Genomic DNA, 18,998 nt, shown 5'->3' on the forward strand with positions numbered 1-18,998 from the left:
AGGATCCATCTCACTTCGCAGGTACACGGGTTGCACCCTAGTTGTATCTCTGTCTTCCTTTAGTCAGTAGAGACAAATGGGTAGACCAGCGACAATTTTTGTCTTGTAAACATCCATTTAGGATGTCTGGTGGTGAGATGAATCCAGGTGATTTCTCTCCCATACTAATTTTCACAAGAGATCTTGCCATCTCCTGAAGATTATTTTCTGCAGCATGTCTCTCTGAGGTTGGTCCTTTAAGCATGCATGAGCTCTGCAGCCATAAAACAGTATTTTTTTTTCCTTTCAAAGCAGCTTCACTTTCCTCTCCCATCTTCTCTCTTCCCTCACAGTGTTTAGGTCCTTTTCACTAGCAGGATGGCATTTTTTTTCCCCCGTTGCTATGTTGGTAGCCTAGTTTCCCAAAGAAAGGAAGCTTACGAGATCACACTGTCTGTGCAAGTGCCAGTCAGTCCCTCCTAAATAATTTTTGAGCCGGTGAGCTGAGTTTGATCAAACTTGAGAGGGGATGGAAGTCTCAAAGGTTTGAGCTGCCTACAAGTGCTGTGGAAGTAGATAGGCAGAGGAGAAAAACCCTAGGAGTGTATGCATTGCAGAAACACAACTGTACTGCTAGACACCAGAGAGTCCACACAGGAGATGGTCATTACCGTTGAACACCATGGCAGATACAATTTCACAGATTCAGCAGCTCGCAAGACAACTTGATTAATATAAGCACAAGCGAAACGTTCTTCTCCCTTTCTTCTAGAGCACAAGGCTTCCAGTTACAGAGCAGCAGGAGGGCAGCTCAGAAATGACAGGTGGGCAGGGTGAATTCAGAGCTAATGGCTGATCCTTCTCATGCTAGTACCCATGCAGTAACCTGCTCAACGTCCCCAACCCCCATTTGCACAATCTAGTTCACACAAAGGATGAGATTGGAACTTCAAACCGTGGACTAATGGGAGTGGAGCAAGTCCTAAATTGCCATGAGCTGGCACAGCTCTGCTGTAGTCGGTGATGCTGCCTTATAATGGGCCATCATTTCTAAGTGCAGCTTCATGACTAAGCATCCCGCTCATTTTTCTCTGCATTTGTCTGATGGCAATTTGTTTAACACAAGCATGAGTCGGAGCTTAAGCTAAAGACCAGCAAAAGCTGTGCCTGTTGTGTAGGCTGGCTCTCCCTTATCCCTGCTGTGGCTTTTCCTAGAAAGTCAACCACCTCAGGACTGCCTGACTAGTGAGCCTGAACAAACCTCTCACAGTGCCTTGTTAGCATCAGCAATGGAGAAAACCAAGTTATTCACACAGGTGGGATTCAAAGAGAAGCTGAAATCACTCAGCTCACAGAAAAAAAAAACCAAACTCACCACAGCTGGCGTTAAAACTGAGGCTGGGCAGTTGCGCAACTTTGTGTGTTCAGTGAAATATTGATGTTTTCTTCTTCTCCTAAGCTAAGTATTGATGTGCCAGATCTCTGATTTAGGTGGAGAGAGTGCAAATCACTAACACTCAGAGAAAAGGGAGGGAAAGGGATGAAATGAACCTTTGATGCACAGCAAAACAGAGAGTTCGTCAGATGTGAGTGACGTGGCTGAAGATGGACTAGGGTCTCTGCAAGAGGACAAATGTTGCAACTTGTCCTCAACAACCTAGCCAAGGGTGCAAGCTGAAATTCAGAGACTAAAATACTTGCAACACAGCATCTGCACTAGGTAGATACACTACAACATTCTTTAAAATGAGGCTTCTTTGGAAGCAGATGTGAATCACAACTTCCGTGTGCCCAGGGCTCAGTGTTTTCTATTACACAGCAAATCTATGAAGCCACTTCAGCTATTATTAGTTGTTGTCATTTCAATTCAGACGTTTTTCTTCTGATGAAAGCTAAAGCATAAATTAAGATTGCTCTAATTAATAATGCCTGCCTCCTCATGTAGCATTTTTCACCTACCAAAGATCTCAAAGTGCTACTCCCTTTTAACAGATAGTAGAAGTAAGGGTGAGGGAGATCAAATGAAATGTCTTGGCAACAGAACAAAATCAGGTCTTGCATTACAGGTCTAGTAAAAGGGACAAGGGTGCCTATTAAGCCTCAATAAAAAGCAAAGCTTAGGACAATTTTCTGACAGATTGGATCCTTAAATGAGGCATTGCAAAACTAATGTGAATAATGCTCCATGCTAACAAAATCTGTTCTGTACTTTTCATCTGACAACATAATTTAGGGATTTATTGGAATATAGGAAATGAAATGGGGCAGTGGCTTTAGAGGAATTGTTCCTTTGCAAAGACAACTTGTGCCACAGGACAGGAAAATTGAAAGTGCCTCAGAGGAACACCCAGACAAAATAAAATGCTTTAACAGGAGCATAAATACCAAACTATGAAGTTACTGCAGAACTTGCCATTCTTAAGATACTACTATTAGAAATTCTGACAAAGAGAGATACTATACTAGACACATGATTTAACTCTTGAAGAGATGCATTTGGCAGAATTAGACCATCTAGCTAGCCGGGCCTGAAGTAAACTTACTGTTAGTTTCTGCAGCAAAAATATGTGGTTCAAGGAGGGGTAAATCTGATTAAATTATTCATATCAATGTCAATGATTTTTTTTTTTCTTATGTTTTCTTCCTTTCTTCCTCCTATTTTTTTTTTTTTCATTTTGTTTGGCTGGGGTTTGGTTTTCTTGTTCCTTGCCTTAGGGAGAAACAGTTTGAATATCCAGTTGTATCCAAAGTGTTACAAAAGTTGTTACTATAAAGTTGTATTAAAGGATGCACTGTCCATCCACTCTTGAGTCTGCTGCTTCATAGCAAAAAATGTGCCCTGCAGATTTGATCTTTGATGTCTAAGAGATTTAGTAAGTCTTTCACAGTCCTTAATAAATTGATATCATAGGCAAGAAACCCAGAGAAACAAAGTATGTTGCATACACAAGTACTTCATATTTTGGTGGCATGGAACTCAAGTTCGTATGTGGATATCACCCCTGCCAGAGCCAAAACTGAGCATTCAAAATCCTTACCTAGGCAGAATGTATAGGGGGATACTTCAGGGGATACTTTTTTCCAGAAAAGGTCTGGGTAAAGAAGTTCAGGATTAGATTTTTGTGCCCAGCAGCAATGCTGCTTCTCTTGCTGAGGAGACTTCCAGCACCTGTGGACATGGATTTCTGCTGGTAAAACCGGCACTCAGGTGAACTGATGGTCAGTCTCACCTTGACTTTCAGCAGGCTGTTTCCATCTTTCCTTCATTTCAGCTTAGGAGCTAAACAGATAAACAAAATAAAACAAACAATAAAAAATAAAAAGCTAGGGCAGAGGCCTCAGGCTGAGTTTCTGATAATTTGAATAATTTAAACCTATTTCTGCAGTATCTCCTGAAAGGCAAAGCCTGTACCAGCACAGCCTGCCCATCCATTAGCAAACCCTTAGCTCAGAAGTATGAGGCTTTGAGTTAAGATCTAACATAGACCCACCATGGGGATTTGAGGATAAAACAACAGCAAATAACTAACCAATGACAGTGCCATCTCTCTCTCTCACATCTCTTCCAGCTTTTCTTCTCACTGGTGGAACCAGGCAACACAAGTTCCTTAGCCCTAAGCAAGCAAAAGCTCCTTGCTGTACCACCCCTGCAATAGGCCTTGGGTTGAAACTCCCTCTCAGGAGAGGTGACAGCCAGCTGAAAGCATATTTGCCAACAGCACCACGGATCATCAGCTGTCTGTATCCTAAAGCAACTCTTTTGGACAGCTAAAATTATATGTGGTTTTGTAACAAAGACTCCTCTGCAGTCTCCATCACTCCCCTCCTGCCCCCAAAACGAACAAACAAAAATGAAAAACCAAAACAAAACCACTCACTTGCCCTTTGATGAAGGGTAAAATGACTCTGAAAAACAACCTGATTTACCATCTCCTTCCGTGAGCCCCGCTAGCCACCTCCTGCACCAAACTCCATCTGCAGCAGCCCATAAGCGTGATCTGCAGCTAAGGCAGAGGAGAGGGAAAAGCTGGAGGAGGAAGAAGAGGAAGGAGGGGGAAGGCAGAGAAATCGTCTACCTAGAAATCCCAGGCTATTCCTGATGCCCACCCTGGAAGCACCACCTTTGCATCAGGCAGGAGAAAGAGAGGGGGAGTCTGGCTCTCTGGATTTAACAAGCTCACTTTCCTTTAATTGGGGCTCTCAGGAACTGCTGTAGTGCACATAATGGCACTAATTATTAGTGGATCAGCCCTGTTGAACAGGAAAGCTGAACTGGCTTCTGGCTCCTTGGGTTGCCAGGCCTTCACAGAGCCTACTGGATTTCACTGGGCAGGAAAACAACTGCACAGATTTAAACAGATCCCTGGTAAGGAAGAGGGCTGGGAGACTTACCAGTACATTTGTCCCTAGACTGTGAAAACCAGCCAGGGACCAACAGCATCTCGCTCCTTCTGAGGCATAGATGTAGCCACTGGGAAGTCCTGCAAGAAATAGGTACTGCACATTACTTTTATACCATTTCTCCCTGCTCCCTCTGTAAGGACCAACCTGTTTGCCCTTGCTACTACTTGGATGGCTTTTCCTCAGTTTTGTGTGTTCTGGTTCAAGCTTTTGCTTCCAGCACAGGCCCTCTCCATTTCCCTGTTACAGCCTTTCAACAGGAGCAGATGCAAAAGGGACCTTTTTTCTTTTTTTTTCTCCTTTAAAGCAAAAAATTTGACCACCACCACCTCAGCCCAGTGCTGCTGCAGTCTCGCCTTGTCAGAAGGCAGCCCGAGCAGGGAGCAAGGTGCAGCCCTCCATCCAGAGCTGAGCCAGCCTGCTGAAAGGCGGAGGCTAGCAGGGAGCAGCCGACTGCCAAGCACAGGTTCATCCAGCACTGACGGGGAAGGAAGGAGCCAGCTTTCTGTGGCCCTCCGGGACTGCGGGGCTGAGATTGCTCAGTCAGAGCTGAGGACAGGAATTAGGGCAGACAGAGTCGCAGTGGCTGCAACCCTTCACGATTAACCAGCCAGCTAGAAAGGCACTGGCTTGCCTTTTGTTTCAGCTGTGGGGTTTTTTCCCTGTTGATTTTTATTTGGGCTTTTTTTTTTTTTTTAAATTCCCCGTGTGTGTGTGTATTTTTCGTTTATGTAAGTGATAATTTTACTGTGGTTAGTGTCAGCGTTTAAATGCTTTTCTATTGAATTTTTTTTCTCTCCTCGGCTCACCACCCCACGTTTGCCCAGGAGTTAAGGGGTGCTCAGAGCCTTGAACCTCTCCCGCTTTTGCTAAAGCAGCCGCTGCCTGGGGCAGTGGGACCAGCCCGGCAAGAGACAGCCCAGCCTCCCCCCGCAGTCTTCTCCTGCCAGCCCTTACAAAACCCTCCAGGTGGAAGGCGACAGAAGGCAAACCGAGTACGCTCAGTCCCTGTCTGGGACTTGGGGGAGAGCGCATGTTTCCTTGGCCGCAAAACAAGGCAAGACAGGACAATCATCCCTCGGTTAAAAAGAAAAAAAAAAAAAATCGACCGTTGCACTCAGGCTTCAGAAATAACACCTCAAAGGGGAACAACCAATGCCTTGCGCACTGAGGAGCTCTTACAAAAACGAACAGAGGGAAGGCAGAGGGTGTTCGTTGGTAGGTTGTGTTACCCGAAAAAAAAATCCCGAGCTGCCTGCGGGGAGAGACTCACCCGGTTGCCCTGGGGCAGCTGAGCCGGCGGGACTGGGGTTTGCTGCCGTCGCTGCCGCTTGTGCGGAAAATCTCGGGGGTGCAATGGAGGTTTTTGAGCAGCAAACACCTCCTTGCACCACGGCTCTCCCGTTGGCCGGTCGGCGCCCCGGGGATGGGAGCCAGACCGAACAGGGACGTTTCCGGGGGGCAGCAGGAGGGAAAGGTAGAGAAGGTGCCTTGTATGACCACCGGGCTCCCTCTCACTGCCGTCGGCCCCCTTCCGACCCGCTCGGCTGTTTTTTCCCCGTTTGCCACCGTTTTATCATTCACCTCAACGAAGGGCTAATTGGGGGATGCGCTAATTACGGAGAGATTATCTTTCAGTGTTTCATCCTCACGCCAATATAACATGAGACCGCTAATGAGCTGGAAATAGCCCCCTTACTACGGAGTTGCAGCGTTCTTCCGAAGGCTGAGGAACAGCTGGGAGGCTGCTCTCCCGCCGTCCTCCGACGGATCGGCACCGTCCAGCTGCTGGGGAGATGGGGGACGCGGCGGGAGCACGCCCGGCTACCTCCCGGCGCCGAGCCGGGGGATGCCGGCAGTGGGTGGGACTGACGCCCGGACACCCGGAACGGAGGGAGTTGCCTGCAGCCGGTGGAAGGTCTCCGGGGCCCAGCCGGCGGAGACAGCAGGCTGCGGTGCCCCTCGCACCCCCGCAAGGGCTCGCTCTCCTCGGCAGCTGACATTTCGTGCTACAGGAAGTCATAACAGCAGTGCCTGACCTCATGAATACAGAGATGTGCACAGAAAAAAAAAATCAATTTAGGTCTATATCCTCTGTGGGGAGGGAAAATAACCCAAACCATTTAAACAAAGCTCTGCTCTCCAGGATTTTCCTTTCTCCTTGGTGGTGATGGGAATTGAGTCTAGAGGGAGGGCAAAGGAAATGCAAGCAGACCCGTGTCTGCCGAAGACAGGCTGAGCCCTGCAAACCGCCCCCCCCCCCCCCCACCCCGTAACACACACATAATGTATTTTATCATTAAAAAATCAACATTGCTTCCAGTGGTAAAGGCGCCTGGCTCCAGTTCCTGAGAGCATTCGTTGCTGGGATTCAATCCGTTTGGGAAATGCAGATTGGCTTGCGACCCACTGTTTGATTTATGAACTGTTACATTTGCTATTGCTTACACATTACATTGCGGACCTTGAGAAGGAAGGGGGTAGGCAAAGGAGAGACCCTGCCACCCTGCACATTGGCAAATGAGAGCTATTGCACAGCCAAAGGCTCCCCACAGGAATAAATCACCCCAAACCAGTTCGCGGCCCCTACCTCCCCATCACCCACTCACCCACCCACCCCCGGTCGCCAGCTGGGCTCTGGCCTTATATGTAAAAAAGGACGTGTTTACTCTTTGATGTGTATTTCTTTATAAAGGCATCAGGCGCCTATAAATAGCCGAGGTTAGAGCTGCGAAATCAATACCCCGTCCCCCCCTTCCCTTTGCTCCTTCAGCTGAGCTGCCTTATTAATTATGAAAGGGCTGCTCTGCGCCCCGGCTCCAGCTCCGCAGCCTCCTCCTTAATGGTGGTTGCTGTCCTCCCTCCGCCGGGGCTCCGCGACGCCCCGCGCCCTCACCCGCGGGACCGCCGCGCCGCCCGCCCCCGCCGCTCCGCCGGGGCTGCTTCACCGGCTCCGGGCAGCTGGGAAATGGATATATATATATATATAAAAGAAAGAAATTGGAAAAAAAAAAGAAAAGAAATAAAGAAAAAGGGAGGCTGAGACTAACCGATTCAGCCGCCTTGTCCTTGTTTGAACTGAATTTGCCATGCTCATCGGGGGATCGGTTCGGGATTTAGCCTTCCTTCCTTTAAAAGCCCTGTCCTTTTCAAGATACTGTAGGTATATTGTATAAAAAGGACAACACCCTCATTTCAAACAATAATTTTTATTTTATACTTCTGTCTATACTTTGTAGCAAATCTTTTTTTGTTATTTTTTGCTGAATTGACTTTATAATAAACTTTTGTTTAAATTACATTTTTCTTCTCTTAAAATCAAGGCTCTTTTTTTTTCAAAATCATTTCGCTGTTGTTGTGTGATTTTTTTTTCTTTAGGTTTACATTTAAGCCCCCTTTTTGTGATCTCTACGATTGGATATTCAGGTATTTTACTGGTATGTGTAACATCTAAAACAAAGAGGAGGAAAAAATTAAAGGCAGTGAATTCGGAAAGATGCCTTCGAACAGCAAGTAAAGGTAAACTCTCAGAGAGCTGTTAGCAGCGTTCCTTCACTCCTGCGGGCAGGTAGACACATCTCTTTCTTTCGCTCTTCCCTTTCTTCTTTCCTTCGTTAACTGTTCGTTTCCCCCTCTCTCTCTCTCACACTCTCTCTCTTTTCCCCTAGAGGAAAAATGCTCTTTTTTATTTTATTTTATTAATTTTTTTTTTGCAGTGGAATGACCAAAAAACAAGCGACTGTGGAGGAAAGATGAGAGATTGTGAATTATTCACCATATGCTTCACAAGTGGCCATCTACCTTGGATACGTCGTTTGTGCCTTTTTTTTTGTCTGCGTTTTTGTTCTCGCCTCGCACACTGCCACATTTTTAGAGGAGCCCGTGGCCCGCCGGGAGGTATCCCGGCCTATTACAATCTTAGCACTAGGTGGCCCAGAGCCGTTCCTGAGATTGCTTTTGCACAATGAGGGCTCGAGTTTGTATTTTTATCTTTTCTATTTTTGATTCGAAGCGATAGTAAAGCTGAGGTCCGATTTGGGCTGCGCGCCGCTGCCTGTTTGGTAACATTTGGCAAATAAAACACAAAAAGAAAAAAAAATAGAAATAGGGAGAACGCTTCCACAGTCCTACATGGGTGTTTCACCATCATCAGCCACCACCACCACCATCATCATCATCAACCACAGAAAAGCACAACGTCCCCAAAGCAACGGATGGACACTTCCTCTATAGATCCAGCACATGGAGAGGGTGTGGGTGTGAGTGTGCTCGCCCCCCTAGAAAGGCAGCCAGGTCACTAGCGCAGCCCACAGAGCCGCGAGGAGCAGGGGCAAAGCCGGTGGGAGGAGGGACGGTGCCGCGCCGCTGCCGCCTCCGCACAGTTCAAATAAGCTGCCTTGGAAATCGAGGTTTTTGGATTCCCGTCTCAATTTCTCCCAGAGGTCTCTCGCTCCTTCCTGGCAATCGGTGAGCGCTGTGAGGGTGCAGGCGTGGAAATCATCCCAGTACCTGCAGGAGGGGAGAGCAGCCGGCGTCAAAACAGGCACGCACCCACTTTCCCCGGGGGGCCGGAGAGGAACCGCCCCCCTCGGACCCCCCGACCCCTAGACGGCGGAGCTGTGCGGGGACATGCCTTAAAGGGGGCTGGCCCCCGGCGGGGAGGAGCCGCCGCCTCCCCCGCCTTAAAACCCGGCGCCTGTCCCCCACCTCCCATCTCACCAGAGACAGCTGTTTCTGGTAGGGATCCTCTACCCCTCGACTTCCCCGGGCTGCCCCACAGCCCGGCCCGTGAGCACGCTTTGTGCTGGGCAGTGGGTCCCCTGTGAGCTCCCCGGGGGGCTGCCGCAAGCTGTGGTTTCGACGGTCCCCCGTCCCCAACCTCGCCTCCGGCACCAGCCTGAGCTGGGCGGGATGGGGCAAAAATAGTTTTGGTGGGTCTTTGTCCGACGGGAAGGAGAGGACATAGGCCCCTCGGCTGACAAACGCTAGCCTTGGAGCCCATGGGCTCGCCCCGAGGGTTTTTTGTCACCGGTGGCAGATGGCAAATGGGGCGCAGGCAGCATCCTAGAGGGTCCTGGTGCGGCGTTAAAAATCCCTCTGGGGAGATTCCCCGGGACGGGAGTGGGCCCTCACTTAGGGGGAAGGAACAGAGGAGGAGGATAAGGAGGAGGAAGAAGAGAAGAAATGGGGAGGAGGAAGGAGCATCTTCCCCTCCCGGCCCTTCCTGGTCATCTCGCACTGGCCCGCGGCGCGGGGGAGTCCCCATACATTGCCAGGAGTGTATGAAGGGTTTCTCCTTCTCCAGAATAATTGCCAGCTGTTCCCACAGTTTTTTCCTTTTTCTTTTAATTCCCTTCTTCAAGGGGTTTGCCACCGGGCCAGGACTCGTCTCAAGACCCACATAGGGGAGAAGGACGGACCTTTCCTCTCCGCATCTGGGTTATCGAAAATCACCCCGAGTCTGCCTTTCTCTCTCCTGTTTTCTCCCGCCCCTCAAGGCAGGCGCCTGAATATTTGGATCTTGGATTTTTTTTTTTTTTTTTTTTTTAAGTAATCCTACAGCCTCTAATTTATGAGCACTCTAAGCTGGTTGTAGACTCCCAATGTTTGCTACATTTGTAATAAATAATGAGATACTGAGAAGCCTGAGTCTGAGAGTGTGCCTCTCCTGCAGTATTTGTGCTGTAATTGCATCTCCCAAAGGAAAATTAAATCTTTCCTCGTCTTCTTTCAATACACATCCCAGCACAGGGCAAAGGCAAACGGGTGGTGGGAGGTGGTCGAGAAATGGCTTTGCTGGGAAAAAGAAAACAACAAAGGATGCTTTTTATAGGTCAGGACCACCTTTGGTCCAGCACTCCAGGGCCAAAGGACATTATACTAAGATGCTGCCGCCTCTGGGTATTCATTTCTCATGCAGGACACAAGGTAACTGCAACCCAGCATTTAGAGCAAGGTGTCAGCCATAGTAGGTGTAGCAAAGTCATGCTTGGCTCAGAAATGTCTAGGTAGAAAGAGAACAGAGGAGGGTTGCACAGTCTCTTCTTTCTTTTTTATTCCTCTCCTCTCCTCTCCTCTCCTCTCCTCTCCTCTCCTCTCCTCTCCTCTCCTCTCCTCTCCTCTCCTCTCCTCTCCTCTCCTCTCCTCTCCCCCTCTCCTCCTTTTCCTTCACTTTCCTTTCCTTTCCTTCCCTTCTTTCTTTTATTTTCCTCTTTCTCATTTCACGTCCTTCGTTTTCTGATTTTCGGGGAGCAAAGTAAGAAAAACCCTATTGCAAACAATTTTATGTCTAAGGATCTTACCTCGTTTCTAAATATTACCCTTTTTTTTTTTTTTCGGTGGACAGAGTTTGTGCCGCAAACCAGCAGCCAGGGGACAGGAGAATACCTTGTTGCAGCCGGATTTTTTTTTTCTTTTTCCCAGACTTAACGAAATGCCCGTTTCTGCGAGGCCCCGAAGTGGGGTGGGCGAGGACAGAGCTGGCGGCTCCCCGGCCCCAGCAGCCACCCCAGGTTTATCTCCCCTGGTAAGATGCGCTGCCCTGAGCTCCGGGAAAAACTACCCCAAATTTAAGGCTCCTTCAGCTGTCCAGGTTCCTCCAGCTTCGCAAAGGAATTGGGGAGGAGAGGAGTAGGGGACAATTTCGCAAGGAGAGCTCTTTTTCGCTCTCTTTTTTTCCCCTCTCTCTCTCTCTTTTTTTTTTTGTTTTGTTTTGTTTTGTTGTTTTCTTTTCCTTTTTATTATTAGTATTTTTCCTCTTTGTTGTTGCCCCTTCCTCCTCCTTTCTGTGCCAGGAGTCCGCCGAAACTGGGGGGGAAATGGGCTTTCCCAAGGGGCCGGGAGGGGGCAAGCGGCACAGGGAGGTAAAGGAGAGCTGCTGCTGGGAAATTCATGTTGTGGGAGGGGTATTTTCATTTTTAACTAAATTTTATTTTCCGAGGAATTGCCTCCCCAGCCCCAGCTGGGGTGAGCTGTCTCCCTCAGACCTGCCTCTGCCTTGAGTGCCTGGGGGCACCCCTGGAGCTTGCTAGTGAACGTGGGTCCCAAAGACAGCAATAAGGAAAGGGATGACGACCCCCGTGCAGTTAATGTTAACATCTCAGGGCAAAGCAGAAGGGAAAGAATGCAAGCGAGGAGCTAAGGGTGGAGGAAGGGGAGGAAAAAACCAAACCAAACCAAAAACCCCCAAACAAAACAATATCCATATTAACGGAGGAAAAAAAACCTAAGAAATATATTGCAAAAACTCCCCCCAGACTTCACTGTTCCCCAAGTCCGGCCTGTCCCCATGGCACTGTGCTTGGAGGGACCCTGCAGTAAAGGAATGAACCCCAAAACACCAAACTCGCGTTACTTCTGTTTCTTCCCTTCCCACCGCCACTATGCAACCTCTCCCCGCTTCCCCAACCCCGGGTCACCCCCAGTCCCATCACCCCCGCAGCCCCAAAAGAGAGAGGAAAGACCTACGTGCAGATCGTTTGGAGATTTCTCTTGTCGTCCAGGTCCTGCGGGTACTTGGCCATGTTATCGCCCAACCGCAGCAAACAGTCCGAGAAGCCCCTAAAGACCGCATCGCACCGCCCCGCTGCTCTCACCGCCTGCACCAGGTACGCTGGGGGGGGGGGCAGGGGCACAGGTCAGCTCTGCCGGCTCCCCTCGCCCCGGCCCGCCGCCCCTTCCCTCCCTCCCCTCCCATCCCCCATTGCTAAAGGCGCACCCCGCTTAGGAGCGGTGATTTGGGGGCAGGAGGAGTGCTATGGGACCGAGCCACGGTCACCATCGGGCACTCGGGGACATGAGTCAGGGGCTTTTCGCCCTTTGCTTTTTTGGCACCGGCGTTTTTAGTGCCAGTGAATTAACGACGTTGATTTCAGTCTTTTTTTATTTTTTTCCTTTGAGGAGCGAGGAGGAGGGGAGGCCAGGTGAAGATGCGCTGCCTGTTTCTCCCCGGACTTACTCCTTTGTTAGAAAATTCCGCCTCAAAGCAGCAAGCGCGTTTCTCCGTACAAACGGTGGAGCACACACACGCATACACACGGCTCCTTACTGCCCAGATTGCTCGGCAAATATCATGCGGGAAAATAATAACAAAAAGCACTAGAGAGAGCCGAGATATAGACATGATAAAAACGACCCCAAAGCCACTCGCGCAGCTGGGAGGGCGCCGGCCCCGCGGGTGCTTGGGCTCTGGGCAGCGGGGCGGGAAGGGGCAGGGATGAATTCCGTTCCCCCAAACCTGCAGCCTCGGGCATCTTTCGAGATTGCGCTAGGAAACGGCACCCGGTTGAATATAACGGTAACAAACGCAAGAACAACCGCCTGCGAAGGGCGAAAGAAAACGAAATACGGCGTTGGTGAGATGGCTTCTCCCGGGTGCCCGTGGCTGCCGGGCCAGGCTGCGCTTGGGGACGGAACGCAGGGACATTGCAGGTGCACGGCGCGGCCCGCGGAACTCAGGCCACGGCCTGCTGCCGCGCAGCACCGCGCACACACCCGCAGCAGCCCCCGCCGCGGGGGCGGGAGGGGATACCAGGGCACCTGGCGGGGGGATGCTCATCCCTAAGTGCTCTCCTGCCAGTGGTGGGGACTGAGGACACCGTGGTGTCCCTGGGCCCGGGCTTGATCCCGGGCAGCGTAGCTGAGATATCGCTGCGGCCAGCGGGGGCGGGAGGGGTTCCCCTCCTCCTCCCTTTCGGAAGAGCCCCCGTCCGCCCACACCGCCACGGGGTTTGCTGAAACGGGGATCGCCTCCCAATTCGTCTCCCCAGGACATGGCTGCGGCTGTGTGTGTGTGTGTGTTTCCTTGCCAGGCATCGGTTAGAAGATAAATGGCTGACTCCAAAAGAAACTGTTTCAACCCAAATCCTCCTCTTGCCATTTGATTTATCGCTAACATGACTTGGTGGCCACTCCCCTCTACACACACACACCAGCAGCAGCCTTTACATCAAAACCCCAGCAGGCTACAGACATTGGTTACGGTGGGAAAAAAAAAAAAAAAAGCCAGGCAAACATACGGAGAAGAACTGAGGACCATCCCGAGGGTAAAACCATGTCCTATAAAACTCGCGTCATCCCACTCCGACAGCTACAGGGGAAGAGGGGGGAGCAAATTGCCATTGATTTATCCAAAACCGCAATGGACTGCTGTAAAAAAACGGGGGTCCAAAGCAGAGCCCTGACACGGGCCATGGGAGGGAGAGTAGTAGAGGGTGAGGTGTGGGACTAGCGGGGTTCAGAACATCCCTCCCCTCAGAGGGGCGGCCTGGCCCTATGTGCTCCCTTTGCATAGGGTACCCGCGGTCCAAAGCTTCCCCAAATCCCAAAAATAAAAATAAAAATAAAAACAAAAAAGCGGATAGACGAACGTCCTGCCTGATTAACCGACAGCGGGATTTCTCTTGAACTGGGTCGCTTGTGCTTTGCCGTGGTCCCGACCTTCCCGCCGCTCCCCGTCCTTCAGAGACAAGGGTGCGCAGCAATTTGCAATGCAGCAGGACCGCAGGAGCCACTCGTAACGGACCGTGCCCCCTCCCGAAACCTGCTCCCCGTCCTCTCCGTCCGCCTGCCCTTTAGCTGCGCCTGGTCCGCCTCTCCTGTCCCTGGGCGTCTTCCACGGAGACTCAGTCCCCTCGCCTGCCCCCCGTCACCTCCTCAAATGACAGGGATTTCGGATAGCTCCCAATCCCGGCTGCCCAAATAAACAAAAAAATAAATATAAATATGTATATTTATATTTTAAGCCCTGGTGCTGCTGCGGGAAGCATAGACATTTTGGGATCGATCCGAATAGCCGTTTCACACGAGCCGCTAACGGGGACGGGGTAAAGGCCAAACGGCCCTTTGCAGCCCCCGCATCGACAACCAGAAACTGATTTCGGAGAAGCGAAGGGGGAGAAGGGGGAGTAGGGTTACCCGAAATACCGAAGGAGGAGCAGAGGGGAGAAAAGCCCTCCACGAGCTTCAAAACCGTCCTCTCCCAAAGCAGCAAAGAGACCGCACCGACATCCCCGCGGTGTGCAGCAATATTTGGAGGTAACTTTCCAAATGACTGCTCATGCTCACGCCAGCCCGGGGACGGCAGTTCCCAGGGACTCTAACTACCTTTTGAAATTTCACCGTGAATAAAATCCTCCTTCGGTTGAATCAAATAAACGCAAATGAGGGAAAATAATCCTCCTCCAATCGAACAAACAAACAAAAAATGCAAAGACTGAAATTAAGGATAACATTCAAATAATGCCTTCCCCCTTCTTTCTCTGACAATACAGAAAATGGCCTTCTGAAGAGTTCAGCCTCATTTAAAATGGAATAGTAATATCAAAGGAGGGATTTGCATCGTATATCCATATTCTCCAGAGGTCAACATTTCATCGCAGTATTTCTTATTTTTTTTCTTTTCTAGATGAGAAAATGTTCAAGACATTCTTCCCCCTTCTTTTCTTTCTTTCTTCCTTTTCTTGTCCCCCCTCTTTTATTATTATTTTTTTCTTTCCCTTTTATTTCCCTCGTCTTTCTTTTGGTACCCACAAAATGCTGCAGAGATCGTCTGGAGAGGAGGGTGACCGAGAAAAAGGATCTCTAAACAGCAATGCCGAGCAATTTTTTTTTTTATTATTATTATTGTAGTAGAATTTCTTTGCAGGCAAATATTTTCAAAGGTCTCTTCATGCCTGACAATCTGGACAATAAAATACGCGCTTTAATCACCCTTTCCTTGAAGTCTAGTTTTGGATTATGGTCAAGAATATACGTATTCAATACATAATCTTCAAAATTTGCTCGTACAGACCCAAGTGGTCATTAACTTGGAGATTGTTTAATGTCTATAACCGAACATTTTTTCAGCAAAAAATGTTGAATAAAATGAACCTGAGAGCAAACCAACAAAAAGGACCAGAAAAAACCCCAAGGTATTAAACAAAACTAGCAACGAGCACACAAAACCACATACTGGAGTGGAGGGAAACCTGTTCTATTTTAAGTAACTTAACATATATAGAATTTTTTTTGGACCCGCTCGTTTTTCGACAGCGATTCTCCGAGCACAAAAATAACGATCGGGCAGTGGGACTTCACGATTTTAAAATATTTGTATTTGTCTAATACCCACATTCGCGTAGATTTTTTTTTTTTTTTTTAAGTTAGTCTTGTGCTTTGATTTTAGGTTGCTCTGCAAATGGGAAAGCCTCCAAGATCCTAAAAAGAGCCCTTCGCTTGTCCCCCTGATTTTCTGTTAAAAAAACCCCACAACTTTCCAGCTAGATCTCTCGCAAGCCATTTTGTGCCGGTTCTTATTTCTCTGTCCCTCGGGAAGGGGGTGGATTTCTTAGCACTGGAGTCCCCAAATTACCGGTGGAAAGGAATGCACGGGATATTCGAAAAGCAAATATAAATGCGGTCGTTCGTGGGGACAGAGAGAACAGGGAGGGAAAGGAGGACGAATAAGAGAGGGGGAAAACGAACTATGAATGAGCATGCACTGATTTAGGAAAACGAACAACAAAAGTGATTTAAGAGGAGTAAGAAATCGGCTCCCTTTCCTGCGGACCTCCCTGCCTTGTCGGCGTGAAGAACCGCGAAGGTGCCACCGGGAGGGAGGCAGAGGGAGCGGGGTTCCCCCCCGCCGACCCAAACCGCGGCCGGTTATTCCAACATCCCGCTTCTGCATGCATCAGCCGGGCTTTGGTGCACATCAACTTGATAGAGAATTTGGCAGTCCACTTACCTATCTGTACAGCAAGGATCAGAGAAATGTATCTGCCGTTCAACTTAAGTCCCATCCTACATTTAGTAAAACCATTTGCGGCTGCAGATCTTTAAATAGTTACTTTGGAGAACGTGGGGGAAAGCTGAAAAATAGGCATTGCCAACAAGTTCCGAGCAGCGGAGGACTTTGCAGACAAGCGGGGGGAGACAAGAGGAGAAGGAGAGAAAGAGGGAGGCAGAGGGAGAGGGCGAGGAGGACTAGCTGGGAATGGTTCGCTCCATTAGGAGGGGGCGGAGGAAGTACAGCCTCACGCCCACCACCGGCCCTGACGCGGGGGGATGACACGGACCGCGATTTTTTTCCCCCCTTTTTCTTTTTTTTTTTTTTGTTAATGTGCACCTTGGAAGAGAAACGCCGTTTATAGGCATCACAGGGTGGATTTACCCGCTCTCCCCGGGTCCCCCCGCCCCATTAATCACCGAGAAACTCCCCCTACCCCGTGCTCCTCCTGCCCGGTGTGGCGGCGCGGGGGGGGCAGCCGGGACCGTCCTCCCAGGGCGGGAGGGATGTGGGGGCGGGGGCGGCGACGCACACACACACACACATACACATACATACACACACACACGCAGACGGAAGAGCCGCCCCCCCGGGGGTGGGGATAGCACGATAGAACTCCCCCCGTCCCCGGGCCGCCCCGTCGGGGCTGTCCAGCCCGGCCCCCGCGCTGCGGAGCAGGGAGGAGGAAAGGGAGATGCGGGGGTCCCCTCCCCCCTGCCTGCCCCTCCCCCACCATGACGTCACCCCCAAGCTGAGGTCGGGGGGAGCAGGGGGGGAAGCTGGTCTCTCCCAGCCCTGCAGCCTGTGCTCAACCCCGCTGTGGGACTGCATAGGGGAGTGTGGGAAAAGGGGTCACGGGTGGGCTTGGGGAGCTGCCGTGGGGCCGGCCTGAGTCTGAGGGCCACCGCACCCGTCCTCTGGGCGTGGGCCACAGGTGTGACAGAGCCAGGTGGTGGAGATGGCACCCATTGAGGCTACACGGAGCCCTGCTTGGGTCAGGGCTGGGTCTGAGGTGGTCCTGCAGCCTGACACTCTTCCAGGACTCTCCTCGAGGCCATCCCTGCATGGAGAGCACTGTGAGAGGAATCTAAAGGTGGCAGCATGGGCTTCTTCTGGTGCAAAGTAACCAGCCAAAAACCCCATCCAACACCCTTCCCCCTGGGCTCTTCCACTGCAAAGTTATTCCTCCCCAACTCAACCTTGACTTTTACCAGCCATCTGTACCATCTCCAGGAGCCAAAGGGGGACTGGTTGGAGGAAGAACTACTGTTGATCTTTGCTCCTTCTGGTCTCAGGTCCCACACTCTTTGCAATCCCATCATGTTGGCAGGGCTGTGTTGCCCTGGACCAACTGGGCTCCTAGTTGGTCCCTCTCTTTTACAAACCACCTGTGACAGTCTTCATGTCTTCGATGACAGAGAGACGACACCTGTCAGCTGTGTCCATCTGATGCCTGTGAGTTGCAAATGCCAAAAAGGCCACCAGACAAGAACAAGGATTGCACAGGGTTAAATGAATCAGTGCAACTGGAAGTAAGGAAACTGGAGGCGAAGATGAAAAGCTTCCTTACTACTATTCACAAAACAGTGTTAGTAAATGCCATTGTCTCTTTAGCTCTACTTAATGTGTGCAGGGGCAGCCTGCATGTCTGTCCTCCTAAAGCCATCATGAAATCCCAATCTCTGCTTTTTCAACCGGAAAGCAGGAATAATGTTGGATAACAACGCTAGTAGTCAGCTGGGGCCTGAAGATGAAAAATGCAGGCTTGTCTCCTCTGCACCTTCCCACTATCTCTTTTTGGTCCACCTTCTCTTCCTATTTATAGATTTCCACTATGAATCATGAGCCAGATTAGAGGACAGAGCTAGCTGAAAACTAACCTGGGGAATTAAAAAGAAAAAAAGTATTCATTTTCAGCCAGCTCCCCAGAGCTAGCTCAGCATGTGGACACATGGTAGTGCGTGCAAGTGCAAAGCATGGGCAGTGAGCGCTGTGTCCCCTGGCAGCCTGCTCTTCCATTCACCCAGCCATGAAGCTACAGCCCAGACTGAAGTTGTCTTTTACACACTCCTGAAGAGACTGGTGTCAGCAAGGGGGCTGAGGCGAAGCTTTGGACTCTACAGCATGCTCTTTTTCAAAGGAATGAAAGGTCTGAGTTTAAGCTGGAGCTAAGGTGAAATACTTTTACCCAGCTCTTTGCTGCTGTGGTAATGGGTGCTTTTGTAATGCAACAGAGAGACTGAAGTGGATATCAAAATGTGGAGCCCTGTCCTTTTCCCAGGAGAGGGAGGTTAGATAGCCCAAAAGATCTTTTGTGTTTCACAGTCAGTGCATTATCATTGTGAAAAGGAAAGAGGATGAAAGGAGCGTGGATTGAGGTACATGGATATAAACATTGAACCTACCACCTCTTGGCCATTGGTCACTTATGGCTGTGTTTGCTGGACAAGGCACCCTTGCAGGAACATCAGGTTGTAGAGCCTGCAGCAAGATGAATTTCTCATTTCACTTCTCTGCTCTATTGATAACTGTATTGGGTTACTTATACATTAAAATCTGCTATGGTTTTATCTGCTCCTTTTTTTTTTTTTTTTCCTGAAGGCAGACAAGCTATAGCTTCAGGTTAAGGGTTGGGCTGACTCCAAGAGGCTTGTGTTGAACATGATTTTGACATTACACTATGTAAATCTGCTCTGGAATGAACTTAAGGGCAGTTGCCAACGCACAATCAGGAAGAGTTTAATATATGGCTTTTGGTACATCCATCACTACTGAAGTGACTGGAGCCTCTAGCAATCTGGCCACAAATCTCAAAAGAACAGGCATTTCTGGAGGATTTCTGGCCAGC

The 18,998-nt window shown here is 49.8% G+C and overlaps 1 protein-coding gene across 1 annotated transcript; it reads right to left on the bottom strand.

The window, feature by feature from the left end:
• Window positions 1-8,657: 8,657 nt before the first annotated feature.
• Window positions 8,658-16,163, bottom strand: NRN1 (neuritin 1; the record flags this gene model as incomplete). Its single annotated transcript, XM_080340773.1, has 3 exons — window positions 8,658-8,889; window positions 11,848-11,992; window positions 16,109-16,163. 3 exons carry the CDS (start codon window positions 16,161-16,163, stop codon window positions 8,658-8,660), a joined length of 432 nt encoding a protein of 143 aa, XP_080196899.1.
• Between the last annotated feature and the right edge of the window lie 2,835 nt (window positions 16,164-18,998).

The sequence above is a fragment of the Nesoenas mayeri genome (assembly GCF_963082525.1).
Source record: "Nesoenas mayeri genome assembly, chromosome: 2".
Classification (NCBI taxonomy): Eukaryota; Metazoa; Chordata; class Aves; order Columbiformes; family Columbidae; genus Nesoenas; species Nesoenas mayeri.